The sequence below is a fragment of the Perognathus longimembris genome, chromosome 8 (genome assembly GCF_023159225.1).
Source record: "Perognathus longimembris pacificus isolate PPM17 chromosome 8, ASM2315922v1, whole genome shotgun sequence".
Classification (NCBI taxonomy): Eukaryota; Metazoa; Chordata; class Mammalia; order Rodentia; family Heteromyidae; genus Perognathus; species Perognathus longimembris.
Window position 1 is genome coordinate 46,781,871 of NC_063168.1, and position 25,797 is coordinate 46,807,667.

The 25,797-nt window shown below is 41.5% G+C and overlaps 2 protein-coding genes across 2 annotated transcripts in view; one reads left to right on the plus strand and one right to left on the minus strand.

The window, feature by feature from the left end:
• Prkce (protein kinase C epsilon) overlaps window positions 1-25,797 on the minus strand; it is a 506,658-nt gene that overhangs the window by 184,243 nt on the left and 296,618 nt on the right. The window contains exons 3-6 of the mRNA XM_048352997.1: window positions 9,896-10,055; window positions 6,931-6,965; window positions 5,618-5,703; window positions 1,750-1,879 (exon numbers count right to left, since the gene is read on the minus strand). Coding sequence (XP_048208954.1) covers window positions 1,750-1,879; window positions 5,618-5,703; window positions 6,931-6,965; window positions 9,896-10,055 — 411 coding nt within the window. The remainder of the gene's footprint in view (window positions 1-1,749; window positions 1,880-5,617; window positions 5,704-6,930; window positions 6,966-9,895; window positions 10,056-25,797) is intronic.
• LOC125356776 (thiosulfate sulfurtransferase/rhodanese-like domain-containing protein 3) lies at window positions 10,360-10,836 on the plus strand. The gene is given in 1 exon segment (XM_048353491.1): window positions 10,360-10,836. A coding segment is annotated over 1 exon segment (477 nt).

The following is a 25,797-nucleotide window of genomic DNA, read 5'->3' on the forward strand; positions in this document are numbered from 1 at the left end:
CCTCCCATACTGCCACCTTCAAAAGGACCCCCCATTTCAGAAAATAAAGGAAATCTCAGAGCAATATCCTCCACAGATTAAAAACTTTAAGTGGTTATTACTTGGGCACCCATCCCCTCCCCGCCCCCTGTGTTCCAGTCTCTGACACCAGAAATGCACCTGCTCCTGGTCTGCTGTTCTCCCTCCATTTTTGGTTCCTCTCTAGGGTTTACGTGACATCTGCCTTGGCTGGAGCAGTGGTGCCTTTGTCTTCTGGCTCCTCAAACTCTCCTTTCCTATTGTCTTTTTCCTGACCGTCTGAAGCATCCAAAAAACCCATTGCCCCCTCCATTCTTGTTTCAGTCTACTGTTCTTGGGGTCAATACCAAGACAGCTCCAGTCAAAGTCCCCAGTGACTTTCTCACTGGTAATTCCAACCTTGAGTCTTGTGTCTTTGCTTAGGTAACCTCAAAGGAACCTTGGACAACACTCACCGCTTCCTTTTTCATTTTTTTAAATACCCCATACTTTTTTGTTTCTATAATGCTGTCTGTTGCCACTTTCCCCCTATCCTCAAGATCCTTCTGTCTCTTTGCATTTACAGGTGCATCTTTGGATGATGTAACCTCTGGCCCCTCCCCAGGTATAATCTTCTACTCCTTCACAGTCACTGGTGACATCCATTCCACAGCTGTAACTGCTACTGAGACACTGCCAAAGGCAAATCTAAACCACTCACTCTAGGCCTCTCCTCCAGGCTACAGTGCCAACGACCCACAGTGGCCCCACTCCAGCAGTTTCCACAGGCATCTCAAGTTAACACAACCCCCCAAATGGGGGAACTCGATTTCTCCATTTTGCCTCTGCTTCATCCTCCCTCATATATTCCCCATTTCAGTGAATGTTCACTATATTCACCATTGGATCTAGTCATTGTCCAATACATTATTCCTTGTTATTTTTTTGGGGGGGGCAGTACTGGGGTTTGAACTCAGGACCTTGCACACTTTAGGTAGGTGCTCTATCACTTGAGTCCCAGCTCCCATCACCGATCTATACTTTAAAAAATTATTATCTTTACGTAATTGAACATAGGAGTTTGCCATTTAACAAAGCAGTTTATGAATACAATATATCATGATCAATGTTACCCCTTTCAACATTCTCACCCATCCTTCCCCATGCATTCCTTCCCTCACTCTTCTTAATTTTGTAGGAAATACATTCTATCTATACTTTTTGTATGCCTTTCCCAGGGCTCAAACTCAGGCCTGGGCACTGTCCTTGAGCTTTCTTTCTCAAGGCTGGTGCTTGCTCTAAGTCTTGAGTCACAGCGCCACTCCCAGATTTTTCTGAGTACTTTATTGGAGATAAGCGTTTCACAGACTTTTCTGCCCAGGCTGGCTTTGAACCACAATCTTTAGATCTCAGCCCTCTGAGTAGTTAGGACTACTGGCATGAGCCACCAGTGCCTGAATCAATCTATACTTTTGTAGGCTCCTTTTGTCTCCCCAACTTGTCAGTTAGCCAAAGAGGCATGGACATGCCTGCATGTTCTCCCATGTTTCTGCCCACACAATCATGGTGTGTTTCTGCAGAGAGTTCTTAATAGGTGAGCAATTAGGACTGGGGGTTTCATAAGGGTTTGAACTCCAGCCACAGCTGAGCTTTCTTTCTAAGGTAACCAAACAGAATCAAAGAGATTTTGTAAAGATGAGACAAAACAGAGCAGGTGGCCATGCTGGTAAGAGGGACAGGATGAAAACTCACCTTTACACTGCAAACCCTGCCGCAAGAGGCCCCAGAGCAAGGACCCACAGTGGTCGCAGAAGGTGGGGACCTTGTAGTTGTGGATCCCAAACTTGTGGGGCATATTGACGCTAAACCGCTGTGAGCCCACCTGCAGGGACAATAAAATATGGGGTCAGCAACCAGCTTCTCCAAGGCCAGGACTTCAGCTTAGCTATGGGATCCGTACAGGACTTTCCCAGAAAGCATGGTCTGCTGGGCTCTGGAAGCTTCCCTGAGAGACAGAAAAGAGAGAACCTCCCTCCCAGCCCTGCCTTCACACCCTATGTCCCTGAGTCAATGCCTGTGACATGGGCTGATTGGCAAGTCCAGGCTGGTCCCCTCGGGTACCTCAGGCTATCCTGTAACTGCAGCACAGTCTGCAAGGTGCACCTCAGCCAAGAGCCACCCAGAAGATGTCACCAAGCACCTTCCATGACGCTCCATGCACACAGGCCTTGCCTGGGAAGAGTAGCTTTTGGCAGCTCAAACAAGATATGGACCCAATGCAGTATGGAGGGGACTGTGGTCCCCGCACAGGACAAACAAGAATTCAAATAGAGATGGCTAATGGAGCAGTGGCCACTAAGGACATGAGACCAGGATGCTAGTGATACGTGTTAGTGAGGTACAATAGCTTAGCAACTAAATTTCTGCCTGGGTACAAGATTTCTAGAATTTTCTGGAAACAAATGCGCCCAGCCCACATTAGGTTCATAGTTTATGTGCACTCATTTGTGACCCCTCTATTCCTACCTGTCAACCTCCCACTTGCCTTTCTGACTCCTCAGGATGAGTGAGACACCTGTGCCTACACTGTTTCAAGTCCTGATATAATGACCTATATTGAGATCAGAAGCTGGCATCCCAGGATAGCACCATAAGAATGTGCATGTCTATGGTAAAGAAGTGGGGAACCTGTTGTAGGTGACCAGGCTATCTCTGCGGGATTGGAAAGAGCAGTACAGCCCTCATTTGAGACCACTAGGGTCTCTCGGGTATTAAGGAACAATGAGAGGAGGATGAGGTGCACACATGAGAAAATACAGTTGGATAGATAGAGAAGCAAATAAAAAGACCACACACATGTAGGTGGACATGTATACACATACCCTCCCTAGTTTGGAAGACAGACCCAAACAGATGAGCTAGACTCATGGAGAGCACAAAAGGAATAGAGAATGAGCATTGGAAGAATGAAAGGAAGAGACACAAAGAAAGATGAAGCATTCCTTGCTTGCTTATCACACAAGTACAGGAAGAGTGTGGCTCTAAGTGCTAATGCATAGAGACATAGACAGGGCAAGGGGCTGGACAAGTGCTGGTGTTGAGAAAAATCCAAAGACCCTATCAGCAGAACACCTCTTTTTTTTGTTTGTTTTGTTTGTTTGGGACAGAGTCTCACAGTATAACCCAGGTTAGTCTCAATCAAACTCGCTATACAGAGCAGAGTAGTTTTTGGATAGGGGAAGAGCATTAAAAGCCTGGTATCTGGAGTTTCATGTGTTTGTAGTGCATATGCATGTATGTTTATATGTATCTATGTGTGTGTCTGTGTGTGTGTGCACACATCACATCAGAGTAACATACAGGTTATTCCTGAGTGGGGCAGTACCCAGCAAAAAGGCACGCCCAACAGTACAACAAACCAGACACACTGACACTAAAAAAAACTGTCCTCAGGAAGCATGAAGTAGTGGTGGAGATGCCAGGATGGGCAATCTACTCCACCAAACCAAGAAACCCTGAAAGCCCCCCACCCCAATTTCCTCAGTCGCTGGAAGTGTGTCCTTTGGGATACATGCCAAATCTGGGGACATTGTATTGGAGACTTTTTCCACAGTTTAACATTCCAGGAAGGACAGAAGGAAGAATTAGATCACAGGGGGCTGGGAATATGGCCTAGTGGTAAGAGTGCTTGCCTTGTATTCACGAAGCCCTGGGTTCGATTCCCCAGCCCCACATATATAGAAAATGGTCAGAAGTGGCACTGTGGCTAAAGTGGCAGAGTGCCAACCTTGAGCAAAGAGAAGCCAGGGACAGTGCTCAGGTCCTGAGGCCAAGGCCCAGGACTGGCAAAAAAAAAAAAAAAGAATTAGATCACAGATTAAATGACTGGTCTGTTTCAAAGCTCAATCATCTAACCTGCAATAGAGTCTTATCTTCCTTCCTGGAAAGTTAGGAAGAACCTTAGAAACCTACAGAGGTTCCAGGTGATGAGACTTGTGATGTCCTTGAGGACAGGACTGGTGAGTTCTTTGCCTCCATGGGACATGGCAACAAGGTCTGCCATACAGGAAGTGCCCAATAAAGAAGGTGACCATAAGAAGAAGTTAAGCAGCAAGTAAGCTACCTCTCCTTCCATATTCTTGTAAAAGTAAAGAGGAGAACAATCTATTGAAGGTTATAACCTGTTAGGACAAATGTTAGGAGACCTTAACTTTTGCTTGTATTTGTAAGCATGACAAGAGACCCTTTGGAGATGTCTGTATTGCTCACAACTCTGTTTACCCTTTGGGAACATGGAGGATTCTGTTTATGTCTTGTCCTTTACTGCTTTCCAGAGATGGTAGGAAAGCAAGAGGAGATACAGGATCAGAAACACCCTGGATACCAAGGTGTTACTTAGACAAATTATGTTTTAGGAAGTGGCTAGAAAGCTCCCATCAGCCACTTCTTCAGAAAGCCAAATTATAAACCTACCTGTACTAACTGAAGTGGTTTGAAACCTTCTCAGGGAGACTTCCTTTCTCTCTTTCTCTGGGCTCTGATTCTAAATGGCCTAATGATTACATTTATCTCATCTAGAATTAAAAGTGTATCCCTGCTATGAACACAAACAGCACCTGCACCCAGAGTCATACCTGCCATCTCCCTCAGAAACGTTTCTCAGTCTATTAAAAATGCTGCCATTCTTCCGATTGCTCAACAGGGGAAAATGGCGCCCTTGCTGGACCGTCATGCTTCCTTATCCCTAAGCATTCTTTCTGATGCTGGTTTCTAAATTTATTTATTTTTACTTTTTATTTTTTTAATTATCTTTAAGTAGTTATACAAAGGAGTTTCAGTTCAACATGTCAACTTATGAGTAGAATGCATCTTGATCAATGGCATCTCCTCCACAGTTGTTCCTCATCTCTCCCAACCTATCCAAGCTTTCTAAATTGAACAGCCAATATAATGCTGTAGTTGAGAGCGTTAGCACAGACCACAGGGATTGATCTTTCACATTCTAGCCATGTGACTTGAGACAAGTCACCTGACCCTTCTGGGCTTTTAGAGTCTGTTCTAAGATGAAGATAATAAAGACTATCACCTCAACAAAGTTATAGGATTAAATGACATATGTTATAGTGTTTCAGCCTTGGCATCAGAAGGTAAAGAGATAATACATAATGAATGGTGACTATTATTACTATTATTATCATGGCACTTATTTTTGCCTCCTAAGTATTCTTCCAATTGCTCATTCCTCTCTATTTTCCTACTAAAAACAAGGCACTTTCTTGTATGCTATGCTTCTATCTCTGTTTATTACCTATGTGGGAGGAACTCTGGAATCGTTATTTAGATACTTAAGGATTTTTATGAGGTACTGAAATAAGAATTCATATTATCCTTGTGACTACTCTTGGGATAATACCCAGAGATAAGACTCAGAGCTCTGCTCATTCCATAGATTGCATGTCATGGAAGAAGAGCGTGGAAACTCCTTTATTTCTGGGCAACACAATGAAGATTGTGGCAAGGATATGGACAAGATAAGATTTTCTCAGGATCATATTGGAAGTAACAAAGGGAGAGGCTGGTGGGGAAGAAAGCTCAGAATTCCAGTGTTATAAATATTTACCTCATCAGGGGTTTCCTGTTTCTTTAACCCAGCACACTTCGTAATGATGAGCTCATGGCATCGCTTGTGGACCACGCAAGTACAAACTGCAAAGGGCAAAACAATGGGAAAGCTGAGTGACAAGTGGAGGGGGGAAGTTTCCAAGATTTAATCAGGTCTTGGTGGAGACCCATAGGAGTCATGCTTCTTCAGCCATGGGCCTTAATGTAATACCCCTAAAGCATTTCCAAAACACTTAGCCACCAGAACCCAAGTGGAAAGAAATATTGGTGTCTACAGGCATTGTAATGTCTCTAAGAAAACCAGAAAACTTCCCTCCATGGTATCTGCCATGATGGGCATCTCATGGAGACTTCTCTATTGAAGATGTTGTGTGGCACCCAGTATTCCACTCAGAATCATGCCAAGGTGGTGGAAGGGGGGTGGGAAGGAGAGGGTTCAGAAGGAGAGGGAGAGGGAGAGAAAAAGAGAGAGTGAGCATTCGAGCTGGGCAAGGAGATGGAGCTGTCTCCCCCTCAAGGAAGCCTGAAAATTTACCCTCCAGGGCTGGGGATATAGCCTAGTGGCAAGAGTGCCTGCCTCGGATACATGAGGCCCTAGGTTCGATTCCCCAGCACCACATATACAGAAAACGGCCAGAAGCGGCGCTGTGGCTCAAGTTGGCAGAGTGCTAGCCTTGAGCGGGAAGAAGCCAGGGACAGTGCTCAGGCCCTGAGTCCAAGGCCCAGGACTGGCCAAAAAAAAAAAAAATTAAAAAAAAATTTACCCTCCAGTTCTGTACAATCTAACCTTGCATTGCATTGTAGGCAAACAATTTGAAATACCTTCAAGTGAGCTTTACATTTTTAAGAGTTAATGATTCCATAGTAGAGATTTAAAAAAACAACAACCAAAAACAAAAAAAAAAGGACCACTCAGTGACTCTGACTAAAACACGTAGGCAAAGGATCCACTTCAAGAAGTGAGAAAGAGGAAGATGACCCAACAGAGAGCCCCAAGGGGCCTCTAACTGAATTGTCGTATCTCACTAGAAAACAGGGAAGTGCTACCTGCTACCACTGCCACAGAAACACTGGGTGTGTTTCTGTGGGCTCTCTGGGATACTGGGAGATAGAGGGTAACCACAGATATCCCATGTATGTAACTGGGAGTAACAGCATAGCAGGGACAAAGCAAGCAGGGTACCACTTCTTGCATGTAAACCACACAGAACCTGTAAATGTCATCCAACACACCCCACACTTCCCACAAGAAATCATGATTTAAACCTATCTGTGGTTCTCCAAAGACTTAATTCACTAAATATCTCTTACCTTGACATTGGTATCCCTGCTTTCCTATGACACCCCTGAAAAATAGAACACAATCCTTTAAGGCAAAAAAAAACTTTACTAAATACACACACACACACACACACACACACACACACACACACACACACAGCCACTTCTGGCCACTACCCCAGCTGTACTAGGTACTGAGGTGTCTACTGAGCAATGTGACTTACTGCCACTTGCAGGGTGACTTCATATGTCCCCCTAGGCCACAGATTATGGCCTGAACTTGGAGTAGATGCAAAGTCTGGCCAGCACCAGGGTTTGAATTCATATACAGATAGTCATGCCAGTGGGCACAGTGATCTGTAAAGCTACAAATGGCTCTGCCTACTCTGATGAGGCCTTGGGCAGTTCAACATTTCCCCATGGATAAAATGAGCATTCCTCATCTCCCAGAACCAAAACATGCTCTTGAGGGCTTTCTGATGGTAGAGAAGAGCTCAGGCTGAAAACATATTCCCTGAGCATCCCAAAGACTACCTAGAGCTACAGGTAGTCTATACTCAGGAAGGCTTCAATCCGTAGTTTGGGAACAGGCAATATCAGAGTTATTTCCATGGTTACAGAGAAGTATCTGGAGGGACATCAGCTAGGAAGCAGAGGATCAGACCAACCTTGTCCTCACTGTACTTGGCAATTCAAGTGACCCCTGGGAGGTTCTTACTGACATTTGGCCTCATTTGCTCTCCCCTGTTGGATCCAAGGTTATATCAGTCCTATTGGACTGCAGTTCCCAGTCCAACAGGAGGGACCAGAGTCACTCCAGCCACACCCCATGGGTTAGAAGAGACTCAGTCTGTATAATCAACTAATTCATGACCAAAGTACAGTTTTGGAGAGGAGATAGTGCATCTGTGCTGGCAATGAGAACTGAGATTTTTCTGCCTCCATTGGGTTTTCTCTGAGCTGTTGTCACTTCAGATATCCATGCCAACCACAGTACTTTGTTTTTACAGCATCTAGGACAAACAACTACTAGACACCTCAGGAATCCAGAGGTCCTTGGTGCTCTTCCTCTGGCTGGATTCACACCAAAACATAGCCTTACTAGCTCTCCCAGGTAAGTATGGCTGACCCAGTGTGTGGGCCATATCTACATTAGACCCAAGGAGCCAATTGCCAGAAAGGCTAGTTGGATGTCAGGAAAATCATAAGCTTTACGTCAGGCTAACCTGGGGTGAAATTGTGCCTCTGCTATTTCCCAGCTAGAGGATATCAGATTAGTTCCTTTGTCACTTTATTCAACAAAGCTGAACAGAGCATTGTTAGTAAAACATGGATAATAGTACATAACATAGTGGGAAGATTTAATGAGATGCTTTTTGTGCCTAAGAAAGAACCCGACATGGGATATTCATTAAAATTCCTCCTTCAACTCCAACACCAGTGTTTGTATCCTCCTCCATCACACAAAAGGCCTGTGACCACGTTCTACCAAAATCCCAGTCATCATGGAAGGAGAAATGGTGTCTGCCCCAGGTAGAGATGCTAACCACTCCAGGTGTTACTGCCTTCTGGGACCTCATCTGGCCATAGCATAGTTAAAACATTTACCGAGAACTTCTGTGTCACAGACACTAGAACATAGGTTCATCTTTTTCTTTTTACTTCATTATGGAAATTCAAGGACATATTAGAGTGGCAAATATAATGGGCCCTTTGTGCCCAACACAATGCTCCAACCATTACCACATGGCCTATATCTATTTCATCGCTACCCAGACCATTCTCTTCTTTTAGGACTATAATAAATCCTACACAACCAAAGTTCATGGCAAGTAATTTAGCTTGTATCTTTAAAAGAACAAGGATTCTGTTATTTTTAAATAAAGTAAAATACCATCACAATGTCTTTATTAGTTCTGGTCTGAACTATGTAATCTATGTAATGATGTCTGAACTATGTAATCTATGTAATGATGTGATCTTAAGCATCAAGTCACCAGGAATTAGCACCATAAAATATGTAACACAAAACTCACCCTCAAGAAAACTTCTTAGTAATTAGAAATAAAGCACATCAGTGCTAATTTATTTTATTTTATTTTGTGTGTGCGCTATGCTATACTAGGGCTTCAACTCAGGCCTTGATCACTGTGCCTTAGCTTTTTTGCTCAAGGCTAGAGCTCTATCACTTGAGCCATAGCTCCACTTCTAGCTTTTTAGTGGGAATTGGAGAAAAGAGTCTCAGACTTTCCTGCCTAGGTTGGCTTCAAACTATAATCCTCAGATCTTAGCCTCCTGAGTAGGTAGGATTGCAGGCATGAGCCAAAATGCTGCTTACTTTTTTTTTTCAAAATACACAGTGAGCTTCATTTTTTCAAACCAAGTCCAGTGAAAGTTTAAGATATGAGAAATCTATAACCTATTTAATTAAACCTATGTAACCTATTTGAACCTTAAGTCTTCTATAATCTATTTAATTAAACCTATGTAACCTATTTGAACCTTAAGTCTTCTATAATCTATTTAATTAAAGGAAACTTTCACTGTCGTTATCAAATTCTTCAAGGCTGTGTCAGCTTTGTATTGTGTTGAGATTCAAAGAAGCCAATACTCTTTCCTTACTGAGGGCTAGCTATCTCTTAACCTTGAAAATTAGAATTCTAAAAAGGATGTTAAAATTACACTATGAAACCATCCTCCAAAGATTGTATGCAATATACAGCACACTTAAGACTTTTTGGAGAAATCCTTCCTTCATTTCAAATTAAAATATAATTATTGTGTCTAGGAGAAAATCATTTCTTCATCCATTATTAACTATGATGAGAAATTTTCCCCTTTTACTGAAATCAGCATTTTTAAATTAATTGTATCATCTCCAACTCCATGCCTGCTTTCCCACCACCTTCCCAGCTAGAGGTCATCCATTTAGTCCTTTTGTCATTTCTGACATTTGTGACAATCAGACTAGACTTTCCCAGAAGGGGGAGCTTACCAGATGAAATCTCTGCAGTGGGAGCAGTAGGTAGGTTGCCGAAGGTAGGTAGCCATGAACTTGTGGCCATTGACTTGGTGGACCCTACGTCTGACGGCTCCCTGCCGCTTCCTGGGGCGCATGCGCTCCCTGAACACACGTTCTTCATTGTCTTTAGGGGCTAAAGAGAAGAAAAAAGTATGGGTTACTTCATCTTAACAATCTCTTCTTGCTACAGGACTACCTCACCCCCAGGTGTGCAGATGGAGGGGTTCAGGCAGAAGCACTGCTTCTGCATTCAAACCCAGAATGCAGTTCTTCCTACTTTGTCCCACCTGTGTCCTCAGAGTCTCTTCCACCTGAATTCTGCTCCCAGTTCAGCTCTCCCTGGCTTCCACTCTAGCCTGAGAGTAAAAAGAGTTGAGGTTCAAAGGAGGACAGCAACGCAGAGTGGCTCAGCGCCGTCTGGGAGTACGGCCCCTACCATGCAGCCCAGGCTGGTGCTCAGATCTACACCCCGAGCGGCTCTCCGGGCCGTGGTAACGGCGCTCTGCGGTTTAAAGTCAATATAGAGAAGCTGCCATAATTTTTGTACTGCTGTTCCTAAGCATATCACTTACAAGGAACTAAAAAACCTGTTGACTTCTAAAAGCATTATGTTAATTGATGTTAGAGAGACATGGGAAATTGTACAACATGGTAAAATCCCAGGGTCTATTAATATACCATTGAATGAAGTAGGCCAAGCTCTGCAGATGAACCCCAGCGATTTCAAAGAGAAATATCATGAAGTAAAGTCATGCAAATCTGACAGCATAGTGTTTTCTTGTCTAGCTGGAGTGAGAAGCAAGAAGGCTATGGACACAGCAATATTGCTAGGCTTCAGCAGTGCCCAACACTATGCAGGAGGATGGAAGAAATGGGTAACGTATGAATTTCCAGAGAAGAAACAAGGACATTAATTTTGGAATACGCACTGACTTTCCTTGGGTATATGGAGTATGAGATGGTATTGAGCAAAAGAACAATCTAATCCTGGTACCAGTGGTTAAGCATAAGAGTGTATAAACCAGTTGCTGGTTGAATCTTTCTGTCTGTAAATTGAGATATTGCTCCTTTGACAACTTCCAAAGGCTACCTAGGACTGAGATGAAGTATGTATGTAACTTGCCATGGAAATATGGAAGATTAGATTCTAGGAGTTAATTTTTAAGTGGTTTAGTACCATTGAGTAGCATTCTCTAAAACAGATCAAGTCACTTGAATTACATAATCATGTGACTATTTCTGTGAGTGCAGCTTCTTTATACTAAAGAGGCAGAGCTAGAATAAATTAGCAAGTAAACGTGATTAAAAGAAAAAACAGCCATTTGCTGGGCACCAGTAGCTCATGCCTACTCAGGCTACTCAGGAGGCTTAGACCTGTGGATCATGGCTCAAAGCTTGTTGAGGCAGGAAAGTCCATGAGACCCTTATCTTCAATTAACCACCAAAAAGCCAGAAGTGGCATTGTGGCTCAAGTGGTAGAGTGCTAGCCATGAGCACAAAAGCTCAGGGACAGCATCCGGGTCCTGAGTTCAAAACTGGCACCAAAAGGAAAAAGAAAGTCTAAGAGATGACCAATGAATGAAATATGTTAACCTCATCTAAAAATTTGTCAGGGTTGTGACCAATATGACAGTAAAATAATCCATAATTCTAATGTTAAACTTACTGGGTGGAGTGGTTTATACTTGTAATCCCCACAAGCAGAGATTATATGGTGATAGAAATCAAAACAAGGGCAAGGGCTATGTCTTTGGAGGATAGAAGATTCACTGGAAAAGGCCAAGAGGGAACTTTCTAGGGTGGTATAAATGATCTGTATTATGAATATTAGTATTAGTACTCAGGTATGTATGTCAAAATTCATTGAAGCAAACACAAAAATGTAATTTCTTCAGGATGTTAATTCCTACACTCGTTAATGTGTTAAGTGTGCTGGTTGCAAAATAAATCTGTTCTTTCTTCTGAAAAAAAAAAAAGAGTTGAGGTTCATATCTTAACACAACTGAGCACAACCATAGACACCTTGCTCAGTAATCTGGGGTTTATTGCTATGAGCAGTAGAAAGGAGTCCATGGTGTGAATTCCTGCTTACCTGATGCCTATCTCAGAAGACGCTGCCTAAAACCCTACACTTCTTCCTTCTCCCTCATACCCAGACTGGAAACAGTCGATTCTTCTTCCAAGGCCAAAAAGAGAAGGTAATGAAACACCATGAAAGTAGATAGCTTTGAAAAGGTTCAAGACTCATCATATCATAGTTGAGATCAAAGAGCCTTATTTTTTCCTCCCCTCCACTGTGAGATCGTGTCAAGCCTAAGCACTCCTTGCAAGAGGAACTAACAGATGATCATGAAAATAATGATGGTGACTGTTATTTACTACATACTCATGGCACACTCTCCCAGTTTCTGTGATAAGCCCTAGCGTGATTGTATTTGGAAATGGACCTTTCAGGTGACGATTAGGACTAGATGAAGTCATGAGGGTGTAGTCTCCACCCATGATAGCCTACAAGTCCCTATAAGAGGAAGACACATGACTGTGCTTTCTATCAGGAGCACACCATGATAGAAAGAGGATCCTTACCAGACCCTCACCATAGTGGCACCTAAAGATCAGGCTTCCAGGTTCTAGAATTGTGAGAAATACACAGTAAGTGCCCAGTCTGTGATATCTTGTTATGGCTGCCTCAGCTAAGACAGTGGCAATGGCCAATAGGCTGCAAGAGCTCCCTCTGACTGGTACTAAGTAGTTTGTGTAGTAGCTCACTGAATCCTTACCACAATGTTACTTGAAGGGCACTATGACCCACTTAATAAGTAGGTAAACTAAGGAATGGAGTGTATAAGTCATGGACTCCTGTTAACTGGAGCACAGAGAGTAGAGGCACAGCCATCATCCCATTTCCTCCTGCTCTGAGGAACAGCTTGAACTCTCTATGAACGAGTCCCAAAGCTCCCAGCCAAAATGATCTCATTATGGGAAGAGTGGAGCTGCCTATGGCTTCTCTAAGGACAGAGCAAACAGGCTCGCATTTCCTGCCATAGGACGCGTGTACCATTCAGCTTAGAACATACACAGAAAGACTCTGTGTTCCCTAACACTTCCTTCACAAACCATGCCATACTTCCCATCCCAGTAGTGTGGGTCTCAGGGAAGAAGCTAGTCTCCACAAGATTCTCTTGTGATTCAGTGTGATTCAGTGAAGGGACACCTGCATGGCCCAAATAGCTGCTTAGTCCAGGGATAGTGTGTTCGCTCAGTGAAGCAGAAGGGAGAAAACCCAAAACTGAAGGAGGTAAAAGGTGACACTGGGGACCAAATCACCAGGTATGCCAAGAGCAGCAGCCTCCAGGTGAAGAGGTGGTTATGTATGGTGCCTGAGTCTTTCCACACAGCCTTAGATGACCCAGGGAAGGCATTTACTTCCTGGCCTCCAGCCTGTTTGGATTTCCTTTGCCCCACTCCTCTTTCTATGGTGCTAGGCAGAGAACTCAGGACTTTGTACTTCCTAGGCAAGCTTTCTACTGCTGAACTACCTACCCACTCCCTGCCAACCATTCTGTTTCCTTTTAAGTGGTGGTGATTGTTTCAAAAAGTATTTGTCATTGACTACTTTCTCGGTTTAGAGAGTATAACAGCTGCCACTTTTGGGGCCTTGGCCATTAACCTATTTCTTACAGGTATTCACACACAAATACACAGACACACACATATGAATCACAGCAAGTACTACATTATATATGCAACTCTTGTTGGTTTTGATGCCCCCCTTCTACTTTTACTACATTTAGAGAGACCTATTTTTAAAAGCAATAAAATAAAAATGATAACTAAAAATCAGATCTATTTAGTGGTTAAACAAAGCTGATCTATAAAAATCTAATCCCCAAGCTCCAGTTCTGTACATTATAGACCAGGAGATAGCAATGCTTTTGTTAGAAGCATCTTTCCCTTCTTTCCAAAAACTCCACACAGAACATATTTCTCTAGCAAGTCAGCTCCTAATGAATTTAAAATGCCATTTGATTTACAAATTTACTAGTCGTTTGTATCCTGCAAATCTGTATTTTCAGTTAAAATGGTGCTAAGTCCAATCTAATTTCCTCAAAGGAATGTTGCCATAATTGTGAATCAAGTCCTCCTGGAGAGACTCATTGCTCAGCTCTTTACAGAAACGACCAGCCATGAAATGTTCTCAATTGTGTTTACCCTGATTTAATAGGGCAATGTGGCAACCAATGCATTCAACTGCATTTATTTTTAATGACATCTTGGAGGGATGGTGGACACCTGGAGGGTTTAAAGTTGTAGGGGCTGGTGGAGAAGGGAAGCTCTTTATGCAGGTTAGGCATTGAACCAAGGGGGAGGGGAGGAGCGTACTCCTAAAGTGGGGATCTGAGCAAAACTTCCCAAAGGTTTCTATTACTCCTATCCCATAGCTCACACACATTGCCTTTTTAAGTCAGGGAAACAGAAGCAAAAGAAACAGAAGGACACAGGGAAACTTATTGCTCTCAACGAGACCACTGTGGGAAGCTACCCTATAGGAAACAGGATCGGAGCCACCCACCATTAGTAAAGCACCACTGTTCTACATTTCTCAAGGCAGAGAAGCTAAGAGTCTGGCCAGAGAATCCTTGGCCCCATCACACACAGGCAGGGAAGGAAATGGCCTAGATCCTACAATAGAAAAGCCACAAGGCCCTTGCTTTCTCTTCCCCAGAACCTGCCTGCAGGGCTCCAAAATTTTCCACAGAAATGGACCTCTCCAGCATTTTCCCTTGCTGTGAAGGGTCCCTTTGGAAATACAGCTGCCACAAATGTGTGCAGTTATCTGTGTTCTCTATCAATCTATACACCTTTTTTCATGACAGGACTATATAGTTTTAATCACGAGAGATTTCTAATATATTTTGAAGTCAGGAGGTGTACTATCTCTGGCTTTGTGCTTCTTGCTCAGAATTGCTTTTGCTATTTAGTCTTTTGTGGCTCCATATGAATTTTAGATTTTTTTTGTTTCTTTAAAACAATGCCATTGGATTTTGATAGGGATTCCATTAAATCTGTAGGTCAAAAGTACGGACTTATTGTGTGTATATGTCAAAACTGAGGCCTGAACTCAGGGCCTACGCACTGCCTCTTAGCTTTTTAACTCAAGGCAGTGCTCTACCACTTAAGCCACAGGTCCATTTCTAAGTTTTCAATGGTCAACTAATTGGAGATAAGAGTGAATGTTTGGCTTTAAACCACAGTCCTCAAATGTTGGTGTTCTGAGTAGCTAGGATTTCAGGCAAGTGCTGGCTAGTATGGATATTTTAACAATAACAAAAAATAGTCAGTGGATCTTCAACAAGGATGCCAATAACTTACAATGGGGAAAGGACTGTCTTTTCAAAAAGTAGCATTGGGAAAACTGGATAGCCACATGTAAGAGCATAGGACATGTTTCTTCCATCATATATGAACAACAACTCCAAATGGATTAAACACTTAAAGTAGGTCCTACAATTATAGGATTACTAGAAAACCCAGGAGAAAAGCTTTATGGCATTGGTCTTGGCAATGTTTTCTTGGGTATAATGCCAAAAACCTAACAAAAAAGAAAAAAAGGACAATTAGAGCATTATCCAACCCAAACTCCTTTACACAGCAAAAGAAACCATCAACAAAACAAAAGGTGGAATGGAAGAAATGATCACAAACTATAGATGTAATTCTATATCCAAAATATATCATGAGCTTCTATAATGCCATAGCATTACTAAATAATCCCAATTCAAAAGCTGGCAGAAGAACGAATGGACATGTCTCCAATGAAGACATATAAACAGTTAGCAGTTTTATGACACCTTTTCCAATATCATTAATTCTTAGGGTAATGTATGTCAAAATGACAGTATCAGTTTAGATATATTAGGCTGAGGACTATGCAATTAAGCAAAACCCAAATTTTGACAAGGATGTAGAGAAACGGGAATCCCTTTACATATGGGTGGAATTTTAAACCGGCATAACCACTATGGAAAACAGCAGAGAGATCCGACAAAAAATTAAAACTAGAATTTTAATATGATCCAGTATCCCCACTTCTGGGTATACATCCAAAGAAACAGAGAACAGGATTTTTTTTAATTTTAATTTTTTTGCCAGTCCTGGGCCTTAGACTCAGGGCCTGAGCACTGTCCCTGGCTTGTTTTTGCTCAAGGCTAGAACTCTGCCACCTGAGCCACAGCGCCACTTCTGGCCTTTTCTATATATGTGGTGCTGAGGAATCGAACCAGGGCTTCATGTATATGAGGCAAGCACACTTGCCACTAGGTCATATTCCCAGCCCCAAGATCAGGATTTTTAAGTTAATCTCCACTCCCATGTTTACTGCAGTATTATTCACATGAGCCAAGACATAGAAGCAACTAAATGTCCAAGGGTTGATGAACTGAGAAGGGAGAATATAGTACATACATAAAGAGAGTATTATTCAGTCATAAAAAGAAGGCGAACTCACCATTTGGGGCAGTATACATGAAGCTGGAGAACATTATGCTAAGTACAATTTGACAGTTACAAAACAAATACTACATGATACCACTTACATGAAGACTCTAAAATAGTTGGATCCATAGAAGTAGGGTTTGGTGGGGAAAGAAAAGGAAATCAGGGTGTATTAGTCAGATGGTACCAAGTTTTAGTTATGTGAAATGAACAAGTCCTGGAAATTAACAATACAGTGTAGTCTCTACAGTAGAAACAATGCATTATATACCTAAAACTTTAGCCAGGCGCCAGTGGCTTATGCCTGTAATCCCAGCTACTCATGAGGCTGAGATCTGAGGATTACAGTTGATAGCCAGTTTGGGTAGAAAATCCACGAGACTCTATTTCCAATAAAATATTCTGAAAAAGCCAGAAACAGTGCTATAGCTCAAGTAGTAGCGTGCTATCCTTGAGCACAAAGAAGCTCAGAGACAGCACCCAAGCCTTGAGTTCAAGCCCCAGGACTGGCAAAAATTTTTTTCTAATAGGGTGGATCTTGTATTAAATCTTATCATAAAAAAATAATCTAATTAAATAAAATGCAGCTCTTATCATGGAGTTAATATTGCAGGAATATATGATGTGAGAAAATGGGTATATAACTATGTACATATACATATTCAATATGATCTATTTATATATTACATATAAAATTTATGTAATGCTATATACTAATCTATATTACATTGGATATATATAAAACATGTGTACATATATGTATACATATATATGTATTTGTGTATATATATACAGATATATATATAATATGTAGCTTGCTAAACCATTTGAAAGTTGTAAACACAGTGACATTTGACCCTTAAATACTTCAGTCTTTATCTTTGAAAAGGAAGACATTCTCCTATGTATGTTCAATATAAGAATCAGGAAATTTAACAACAATGTGACATTATCTAGTATGTAGTTAGTGTCTAAATTTCCCCAAATTATTTTATGGTTTCAAATTTTTTTTCTCAAATTTTTATTATCAAACTGATGTACAAAGAGGTTACAGTATCATACGTTGGGCTGGTTTCAAAATTTTAAATCCAAGACCTAATCATATCTCATGTGTTGTATTTTGTTGTCATACTTGTTCAGTCTTCTTGGTGTTAAACAATTTCCTTTTCTATTGATACAATTGTAAACTCAAATTTGTTTATTTCCTTCCAATATGATCAAATGGACATAGCTACTGAGCTACCGTGATACTCTGCTAGAACTATCCTAGAAATATACTAATTATTACCAATGAGGGAAACCATGAAACCCAAATTTCTTTGGATCTGGCTCACTTCACTTAATATGATTTTTTCCAAGTATTTTCATCTCCTTATGAATGGGGTGATGTCATTCTTTTTTATGGAAGCATAGAATTTCATTGAAAGCAGCATAAAAGAATTATACAACAGTACGATAATTGGATGACAAGATGGTGTATCTTAATATATTTTTTTAATGCTCTGTAGTGTTAGGTGCTGGTGGCTCAGGCCTGCAATACTAGCTGTTCATAAGGATGAGATCTGAGGATCTTGGTTCAAAGTTGGCCTAGGCAGACAGATCTCAGCCTCCTGAGAAGCTAGGATTACAGGACAGGGGTGAGTCACCAGCACCCATGTAACAATCAGGGACTTTTTAAGAATCTTCAGTTTATGTATGCCTGGATGCTAGGATGGTCTTCCAAGGTATTTTTGGCCAGGAATGCCAAACACAAGGGCTAACTAACCCTGCCTATACCAGACTCACTAACAGGCACAGCCTCTCTGAGCACCACTGTCATTGCTCACTGTAGGACGGTCACCAACTCTCCACATTCAGGACACATAGGGGTCTTTAATAGTATAAGTGGTTTTGTTGTGGGGTCTCTTCTCTGAGCTCCTTATTTGAGGATTTGTTTTTAAGATAGAGTCTCACTATATAAGCCAGACTGATCTTGAACTCATGATCCTCCTGCCTCAGCCTCCCAAATGCCAGGATTACAGGCATGCATCAACACACCTAGCTTTGAGCTCCTTTGGTTCTTCTTTGCACAATATAACTGACTTACATGTTGAGAAACAGGACAGATTTTTTTTTCCCAGGGGAAAATGTCCTTTATAATTTACTCTCTCGGGCCTTTGTTTTCTTGCCTATGAGGAGGACTTGATGCATAATCAATTCAGCCCCCACAATGACCAGCACAGCACTGAGCCTCCCTGGAGTTGAATACTTATCACAGCTTGACCTCTAGAGAGTTTACTTAATTTTTTTCATGTAATAATTCTCTGGTTTGACTTAATGGACTTACTGGTTAAAAAACAACAACCACAAGTTCTATGTAAGAAAAACAAAACAAAATGAGGTCATGAAAATCCAAGAGGTGTACCTTTCATTCTTTTTAATTTTTGGTAAAGAGAACAAGCCATCATATTTTCAAGTGATAGGAATGCTTCATATCGGAGAGTTTTAAATATTAAGTAAATATTTACATGACGCCAAAGAGCACATCCTACATGTTGTACTCAAACAATACATTAAAAAAAAAAACTTCTTGTTCAAAACAGGAAAGAGGAAATGGCGATTAATCCTTCAGAGAGATGATGTGCGCTATCTGTGTCTTCCTGCAGTCACACAATGCATCAGAAACATCTGAGAGCAGAGGCTGGGGAGCGTCTGCATGTTTGATTCAGTGGCTAATCTAATCAAAAGAGCAATGTTGGTATTTCAAGATTAGCATCTCAAATGTAATATAAACCAGTTTCTTCTTCCTCTTCTTCGTTTTCTGAAGGAACGAGGCGGTATTTGTAGCAAGGCTACAGTTATCTAAAGACTGTGGCTAGTTTGTGCTCTATTGGGACAAACGAACACATGAAGACACCATACATTGATCAGGCAAGGAAAGCCACACTGGAGTAAACCCAGGCATCACACAGTGATTGCTGGACAATGGAAGGGAGGGGGTAGTGAACACTGGTCCCACATGCCCATGCTTTCTGGTGCCAAGTGCACTGAACTGAACCAGAAGTGCTAAAGAGAGGGACTTCACTTAAGCAAATGGTCTACTAGCCTCCTGTTTATATCCATCCAGTTCCTCTCTGAGCTGTTTAGCATTAACAGTCACAACAGAGCCTCTGATACCCAGGAAAAATCCCTACTCCCAGGAAATCAGAGAACAAAATATCTTCCAAGCAAGCAGACCTGTTAAAAGCTGAGTGAGGGCTCCCAGCCTGGGAAATGGGCCAAGTGAGATGCCAGCCAAGGGAGGAGCCTGCTGTGCCAGCGATGTCCAGAATGAATCACAGGAAACTGAGCTATTGCTACATTCCTGGGCACTGGAGCACTAGGGAGCTTGTGTGCCACAAGATCAGGTCTTGCCATCAGAAATGTTGAGAAGATGGGGTATTAATCCTGTTTGTGGATGCAGTGCCAGTTTTAGCTAGGCTGGGGGTCTGTCTGTTCTCAGGAGTTAGTTGGCAATCAAAGGGGTGAGGTGCCAATATAAATCTGACATTTTTCTGCCCCCTCAATTAAATGACAAGCCTTTTCATGTCATAGCCAAAAAAGTTATGGTGTTATTTATTAAGGAGGCCAGGCCCTTTCAGTGTTGTTTACATTCCAATCATCCAGTCCTTGCAGCCAGCGTTCAAGTAAGGTTGAAGGAGAGTGAGCTAAAAGCTGTAGTCTTTCTTTCCCAGGTGGCCCCTGAGTTACTTCTGTGTGGCTCCACAGATCTTCTCCAAGTGAAACCTCTATATCATTTCCCCAAATACAACAAGGAGCTAACTTCTTATTTTTCCTCAAACGACTTCTTTGCTAAGGCAGATTTGAGCTCTCATTCCTTTTAAAGTTAATTTAAAAAAATGATGGTCACTCTTTGAAAGATCTGGAGTCCTTAGACAGGGTGCCCAGGAAGCTGACCAGGCATGGTTGATTAAACTACCTGGGAATAAAGGATAAAGGAATGCTCAGACAGTCCAAGATAAAAACAAGGATGTAGAAGGCAATGGAAGAATAGTTAGACAGCGGAGGTGGAGAAAGAAAAATGAATAGGGTAAAAGAGAAGTAATGATTACCAGTGAGGGAAATCATAAAGCCTATGTTTCTTTGGGTCTGGCTCACTTCACTTAGTATGATTGTCTTCTAAGTCTTTCCATTTCCTTATTGATAGAGTACATAGCTAGGAAAGTCTTAGCAGAGGATCACAATAGCTCAATGACTATGTACATAATCATATAAAATGATGCTAAGCAAAATAAACTTCAAGACATGGAAACAAGTGATTTTTCATTGTTGTTATTTTTAATGTACTATAAATTATTTCTTTTTTCTTGTATTTTTCTTCCCTACTTATGGTTTAGCCCCTGTTGTATTTGATTTTGGTCCCTTGGATATTGTATATATGTTTATCTGAATTAGGGAAAGAAAGGTTATCATCAAAATAGTGAGACAAAGGACAAAGGGTGAACCAATGCAACAGTGATACTTAAAAGACAATATGTTGGAAGTACAACTTGGGGGTAGGGAGAATTGGGGAGGAGAGAAGGTGGGAAAAAATGAGGGAGGAGGTAACAAATTTTACAAGAAATTTACTCACTTTCTTACATATGCAACTGTAACCCCTCTGTATATTATCTTGACAATAAAATTAAATTTTAAAAAATAATGTGGGAAAAAAGAAGTAATGATTGTTCAACCATTAAGGCTCAGATGCTCGAAGATTCAATGAACTCCAAGTCTTCCTGGAAAACAAATGATTTTGTTTTCTGCAAGACAACCTGCCTTCTCTGGTGTTTTGGTGCCAACTGACCCAGTGTGTATACACCTCACTTCTAGCCTTTCTCCTGTTAACACAGCCCCACCTCATTTGGGGGCCTTCACTGAGGAAATGAATCACCCTGGGGAGATCCACAGATTCACAGAGTGAATCAGCTTCAAGACTGTCCAGACAAACAGTGAACAAATGCAGCAGTGGTACTCACTAGATACTATGTTGAAACTGAAGCATACAACTTGTGGGTGGGAATGGGAGGGAAAAACAGGCAAGAGGGAGAGAAGCAGTGATACTGTCCAAAAAGAAATGTACCCATTACCTGACTTATGTAACCATAACCCTTCTGTAAATTACCTCTAAAATTACAATTAAAAATTATTTTTAAAAAAACAAGAGAAACAGCTGTAATGGCCAGTGGAACTTAGGGATGTTTTCAAAAGTGAACCATGAAGGAAGTCATCTCCAGGTCAGCACTGCCTAGATTTCAATGCTGCAAAGATTGAAGGTGCTACTTCTATGTGCGTGTGTGTGTGTGTGTGTGTGTGTGTGTGTGTGTGTGTGTTAAGTAAACATCATCATTTTCTTCCTAACACAACAGTTAACAAAGCCTAAATAAAATGCTGTTACTGAGAAGTTAGAATTGAGAGGCAGGGAGTAGGTGGGGGGTGGGAGGGCAGGAAGGAAGGGAGAAAGAGAGAAGGCATAAATGAGGTATGAGAACTAAAATGAAGTCACGATGAAAGAACAAAGTTCTCTCAAACGATGTTCCTGAGAAAACATGATGGAGTACAGTACCCAGGAAGGCTCAGTCCTGCATCTTGGAGATGGCCTGCCCACTCGCTACAAGTCCATCCCAATGTAGCTGTTAAAAGGGGGCTCCTTCCTGACCCTGCTGTCCAATACCCAAAAGCAGAGCAACCATCTTCCTCTTGCACTAGAGAGCTTGGTCCTTTTTAAGGGCTCGTTCTCCCTTGTTTATGATTTAAGAGAAGAGAAATACTTTCATTGATTTCTAGGTAGGAACTTTCCAGAACTTGACATATCACTAACCAGAAGAACTTCAGGATGACATTAACCTCTCCTTTACTAGTCAAGATACAAAATGTCTCACTTATCAAAGGCTTATCATAGACAACCTAGCAACCTACCTACATATTTAGTCAAATGAATAGTTACACTAATGGAAAAATCTCTATGCAAATATTTGTAGCAACTTTATTTATAATCACTAGGAGTTGAAAGTAATCCAAATATCCCTCAGCTACATGGAATTCTACACAACAATAAAAAGGAAGAAATCATAAATACAGGAAACAACATGGATGAATCTCGAATGTACCATCCCAGTTGGGGGGTGGGGGGGAAAACACCCCAAATAAAAGGGCTATGCATAGCCTGTATGACAACATTGAAAAGACATTCTAGAAAAGCAAAGTGATAAGAGGTTACCAGGGGTTATGAGTGGCAAAGAATTTGGCTATGAAAGGGAAAAGCTAATGAGAGAATTTGGGTGGACATTCCCTCCTGGGAAATGATGAGACTGTCCGATGGTTTGACTGTGGCAATGGTAAAATGACTGCATGCATTCTGTCAAAATCTGCAGAGCTGTATGCTAAACAGGGCGTGTATTACTGGATGTAGCTTAAATCATTTTTCAAAAACAAGGGATAAATAATGGAGAAGGTACTCTATCCTCAGCCCTGTGTCTCAAGCTAATGATCAAAAGAACTGCCTGCAGGACAGTTTAGAAGGAACATCTGCCTGAAGCACTAGAATGGCTTGCCAGGGAGGATTCCACACATCAAACCAGATTGTCCTGATGAGCTGGTGCCCACTGTACCTGCCACACGTGCTATAGACCAGCTCTCCTTTCCTGTCTGGTTCTATCAGTGCACTTCTCTTCCTTCCCATCAGGCAGTTACCGCCTCCCACCCACACCCACCCCCTAGTGGGTCTCCTTCCTCTTTTTCAGCCGTCAGTCCACCAGCCCTCCTTCCTACAAGCAGGGTCTTCTCCCTTCCCTATTCCAAATCTTTCCCATTCTTTAGTACCTCATTCTTGCATGAAAACTTTCCTTATTCCAGCAGTCCACAGGGATCTCTTCTTTGAGTTAGTGTGGTATTTCCAGTGTTTACTATTCAATTTGATATTCATCTATTAAACATTTAATTATACACTTCTCAAGAACTTGATGTGGCCTGTGTTCATATTGTTTGCTCAGTTAAATTGCTGGTTACTTTAGAAAAAGTACTGTACAATTTCTTCTGCATCCTTTCCCTTCATCCTCACCCCAACCCCCTTATTGCTAGTTCTAATCATTATTAATTGAATGAAATACCCAAGTATTGGCAATAATAGGTAAGAACATTGGAACTCATACACTTACAGCTCAAAATAACTGCCTTTTCCTCCCTTCTATACAATGTGATTAAAATGTCTTTTCACAAAATAAAGGCACTCCCTGGTTCTAAACAATTTAACAGTCTATAAAGGCCCTACAATAGCACAGTAAGTCACGCATACTTCTTGACATGTAATTGTTCCCAAGTATAAGATTTCTTTACAGCATATTGAAATGAAGGTTCCCACTCCCTCCTTTGTAAAAATACTAATCAAACAAATTCTATGTGTTTCTTTTCTCTTCTGGAAGTCTATGGCCACATATCTTGAGCTAATACGCACCTTCAATTCAAACTTTCTACTCTTATGCATGCTTATGTTTAATTCAGATAGGCTAATTTAATTAGTCTTTTAATCTTGCAGAACAGAGATACAAGAACATCAAACTGAGTTAGTGTCCTCTTATTTGAGTCTCTTGATATGTTTCATTAGGTATCCTTCCGTTATCAGGGTATCTTGAAGGATAAATGAGCAATGCAATATTGATAAAGGCTCACTTGACAGCATCGAAATTACCTTTTCATCGGAAGTGCTCTGCCTTGTAAAGTCTTTTGTGTTAGTATTGAGGTTTTGGTGATAAACCATCAGTCTTCATGTGGTTTGGCTACATAGACCCCTTTCAATAATATCATAGAGACTTGGGAGTAAATGAGTTGAAAACTATGTTCTTCTCTGCCCAGAGCCTCTGGAGCACACAGACAAACCACTTTCGTTGTGGAGAGGAGCACTAAAAGGTCTAAGAAGGTTGAAATCACTGTTCAAAGTGATAATTTTACCAAAGTTCAGTCCTCTCCAGTTACAGCCAAATGTGTGAGTTCAGGTATACAGACAAGATACACTAGGCATGCAAATATCACTACAGCCATCTATGTGAGACAATCACAAAGCACTGAGTCTATGCTTTTGCAAACTGAATCTTAAAGGCTATTCAAACAGACTGCTGAACACTAATTCAGAATTTCTACTCAGCAAGTCTATGAGTTAGGGCATAAGAATCTGCATTTTTATCAAGCTTTCTGTGGATGCTGATAGACCAGGAATGAAGTGCAGTTTAAAAACCACCACCTTAGATTGTCTGTAGTCATCGAAGTCACCACAATGATTGGAGATTCCTATGCTAAGAGATGAGAAATATCCCTAAAGCCATTCAGTCAAGGCAGGGAAGGGTGACTTCAGAGAGAGGGCATCCTGAGGTATTTCTAGAAAGCTATCTCCAGGTGGGGAAGCAAGGAGTCTTTGATGTTAGCTTCTTATGTTCAGCTGTGGAATGGAGCTATTGGGTGGGCTAGTAACACATAGTCTGGAAGAGAACAAATGGCTGAGTGAAGGATGCACCAAAGAAAAAGCAGAGCCAATGACTAGAAGGATTCCGTACCCACCTCAGGGCATAGAATGGACCTAGAATGCAGCCAAGTACTGACTCTTTGCTTTGGCCTGCAGATGTCACATAGGTAACTAAAAACAGCATAAAAGCTTAGCATCGGGCTGGGAATGTGGCTTAGTGGTAGAGTGCTTGCCTTGCATGCATGAAGCCCTGGGTTCGATTCCTCAGCACCACATAAACAGAAAAAGCCAAAAGTGGTGCTGTGGCTCAAGAGGTAGAGTGCTAGCCTTGAGCAGAAAGAAGCTAGGGACAGTGCTCAGGCCCTGAGTCCAAGCCCCAGGACTGGCAAGAACAAAAGCTCAGCATCTTTGCTTCTGTTTTGTATCTGTTTTCTGCATTACCTTAATTTACTAAGTCAAGTTCCTACTTGGCTGTGTACGTAAACCTTTTAATCACTTAAGTGCCCATCTAGAGCCAGGCACAATTGGTTCACATCCATAATCCTAGCTATTTAGGATGCTGAGATCTAAGGAATACAGTTTGAAGCCATGTGGCTCTTATCTCTAATTAATCAACAAAAAGTCAGAAGTGGAGCTGTGGTTCTAGTGATCGAGAACTAACCTTGAACAAACAACAACAACAAAAACAACAACAAAAACCTAAAGGGCAGCATGCAGACCTTGAGTTCATGCTCTAGTACTGGCATTGGGGGAAAAAAGTGTGTCTAACTGCTAGTAATACAAGGTAGATGAGCCCTAAATTTACTTAACCTATCTTATTCCCTGTTAAGGCTAAAGGTCAAAATAAGAATAAGATATTTTTTAAGAAAACAACAGTGAACCTTACAGATAAGTGAGCCTAAATGGG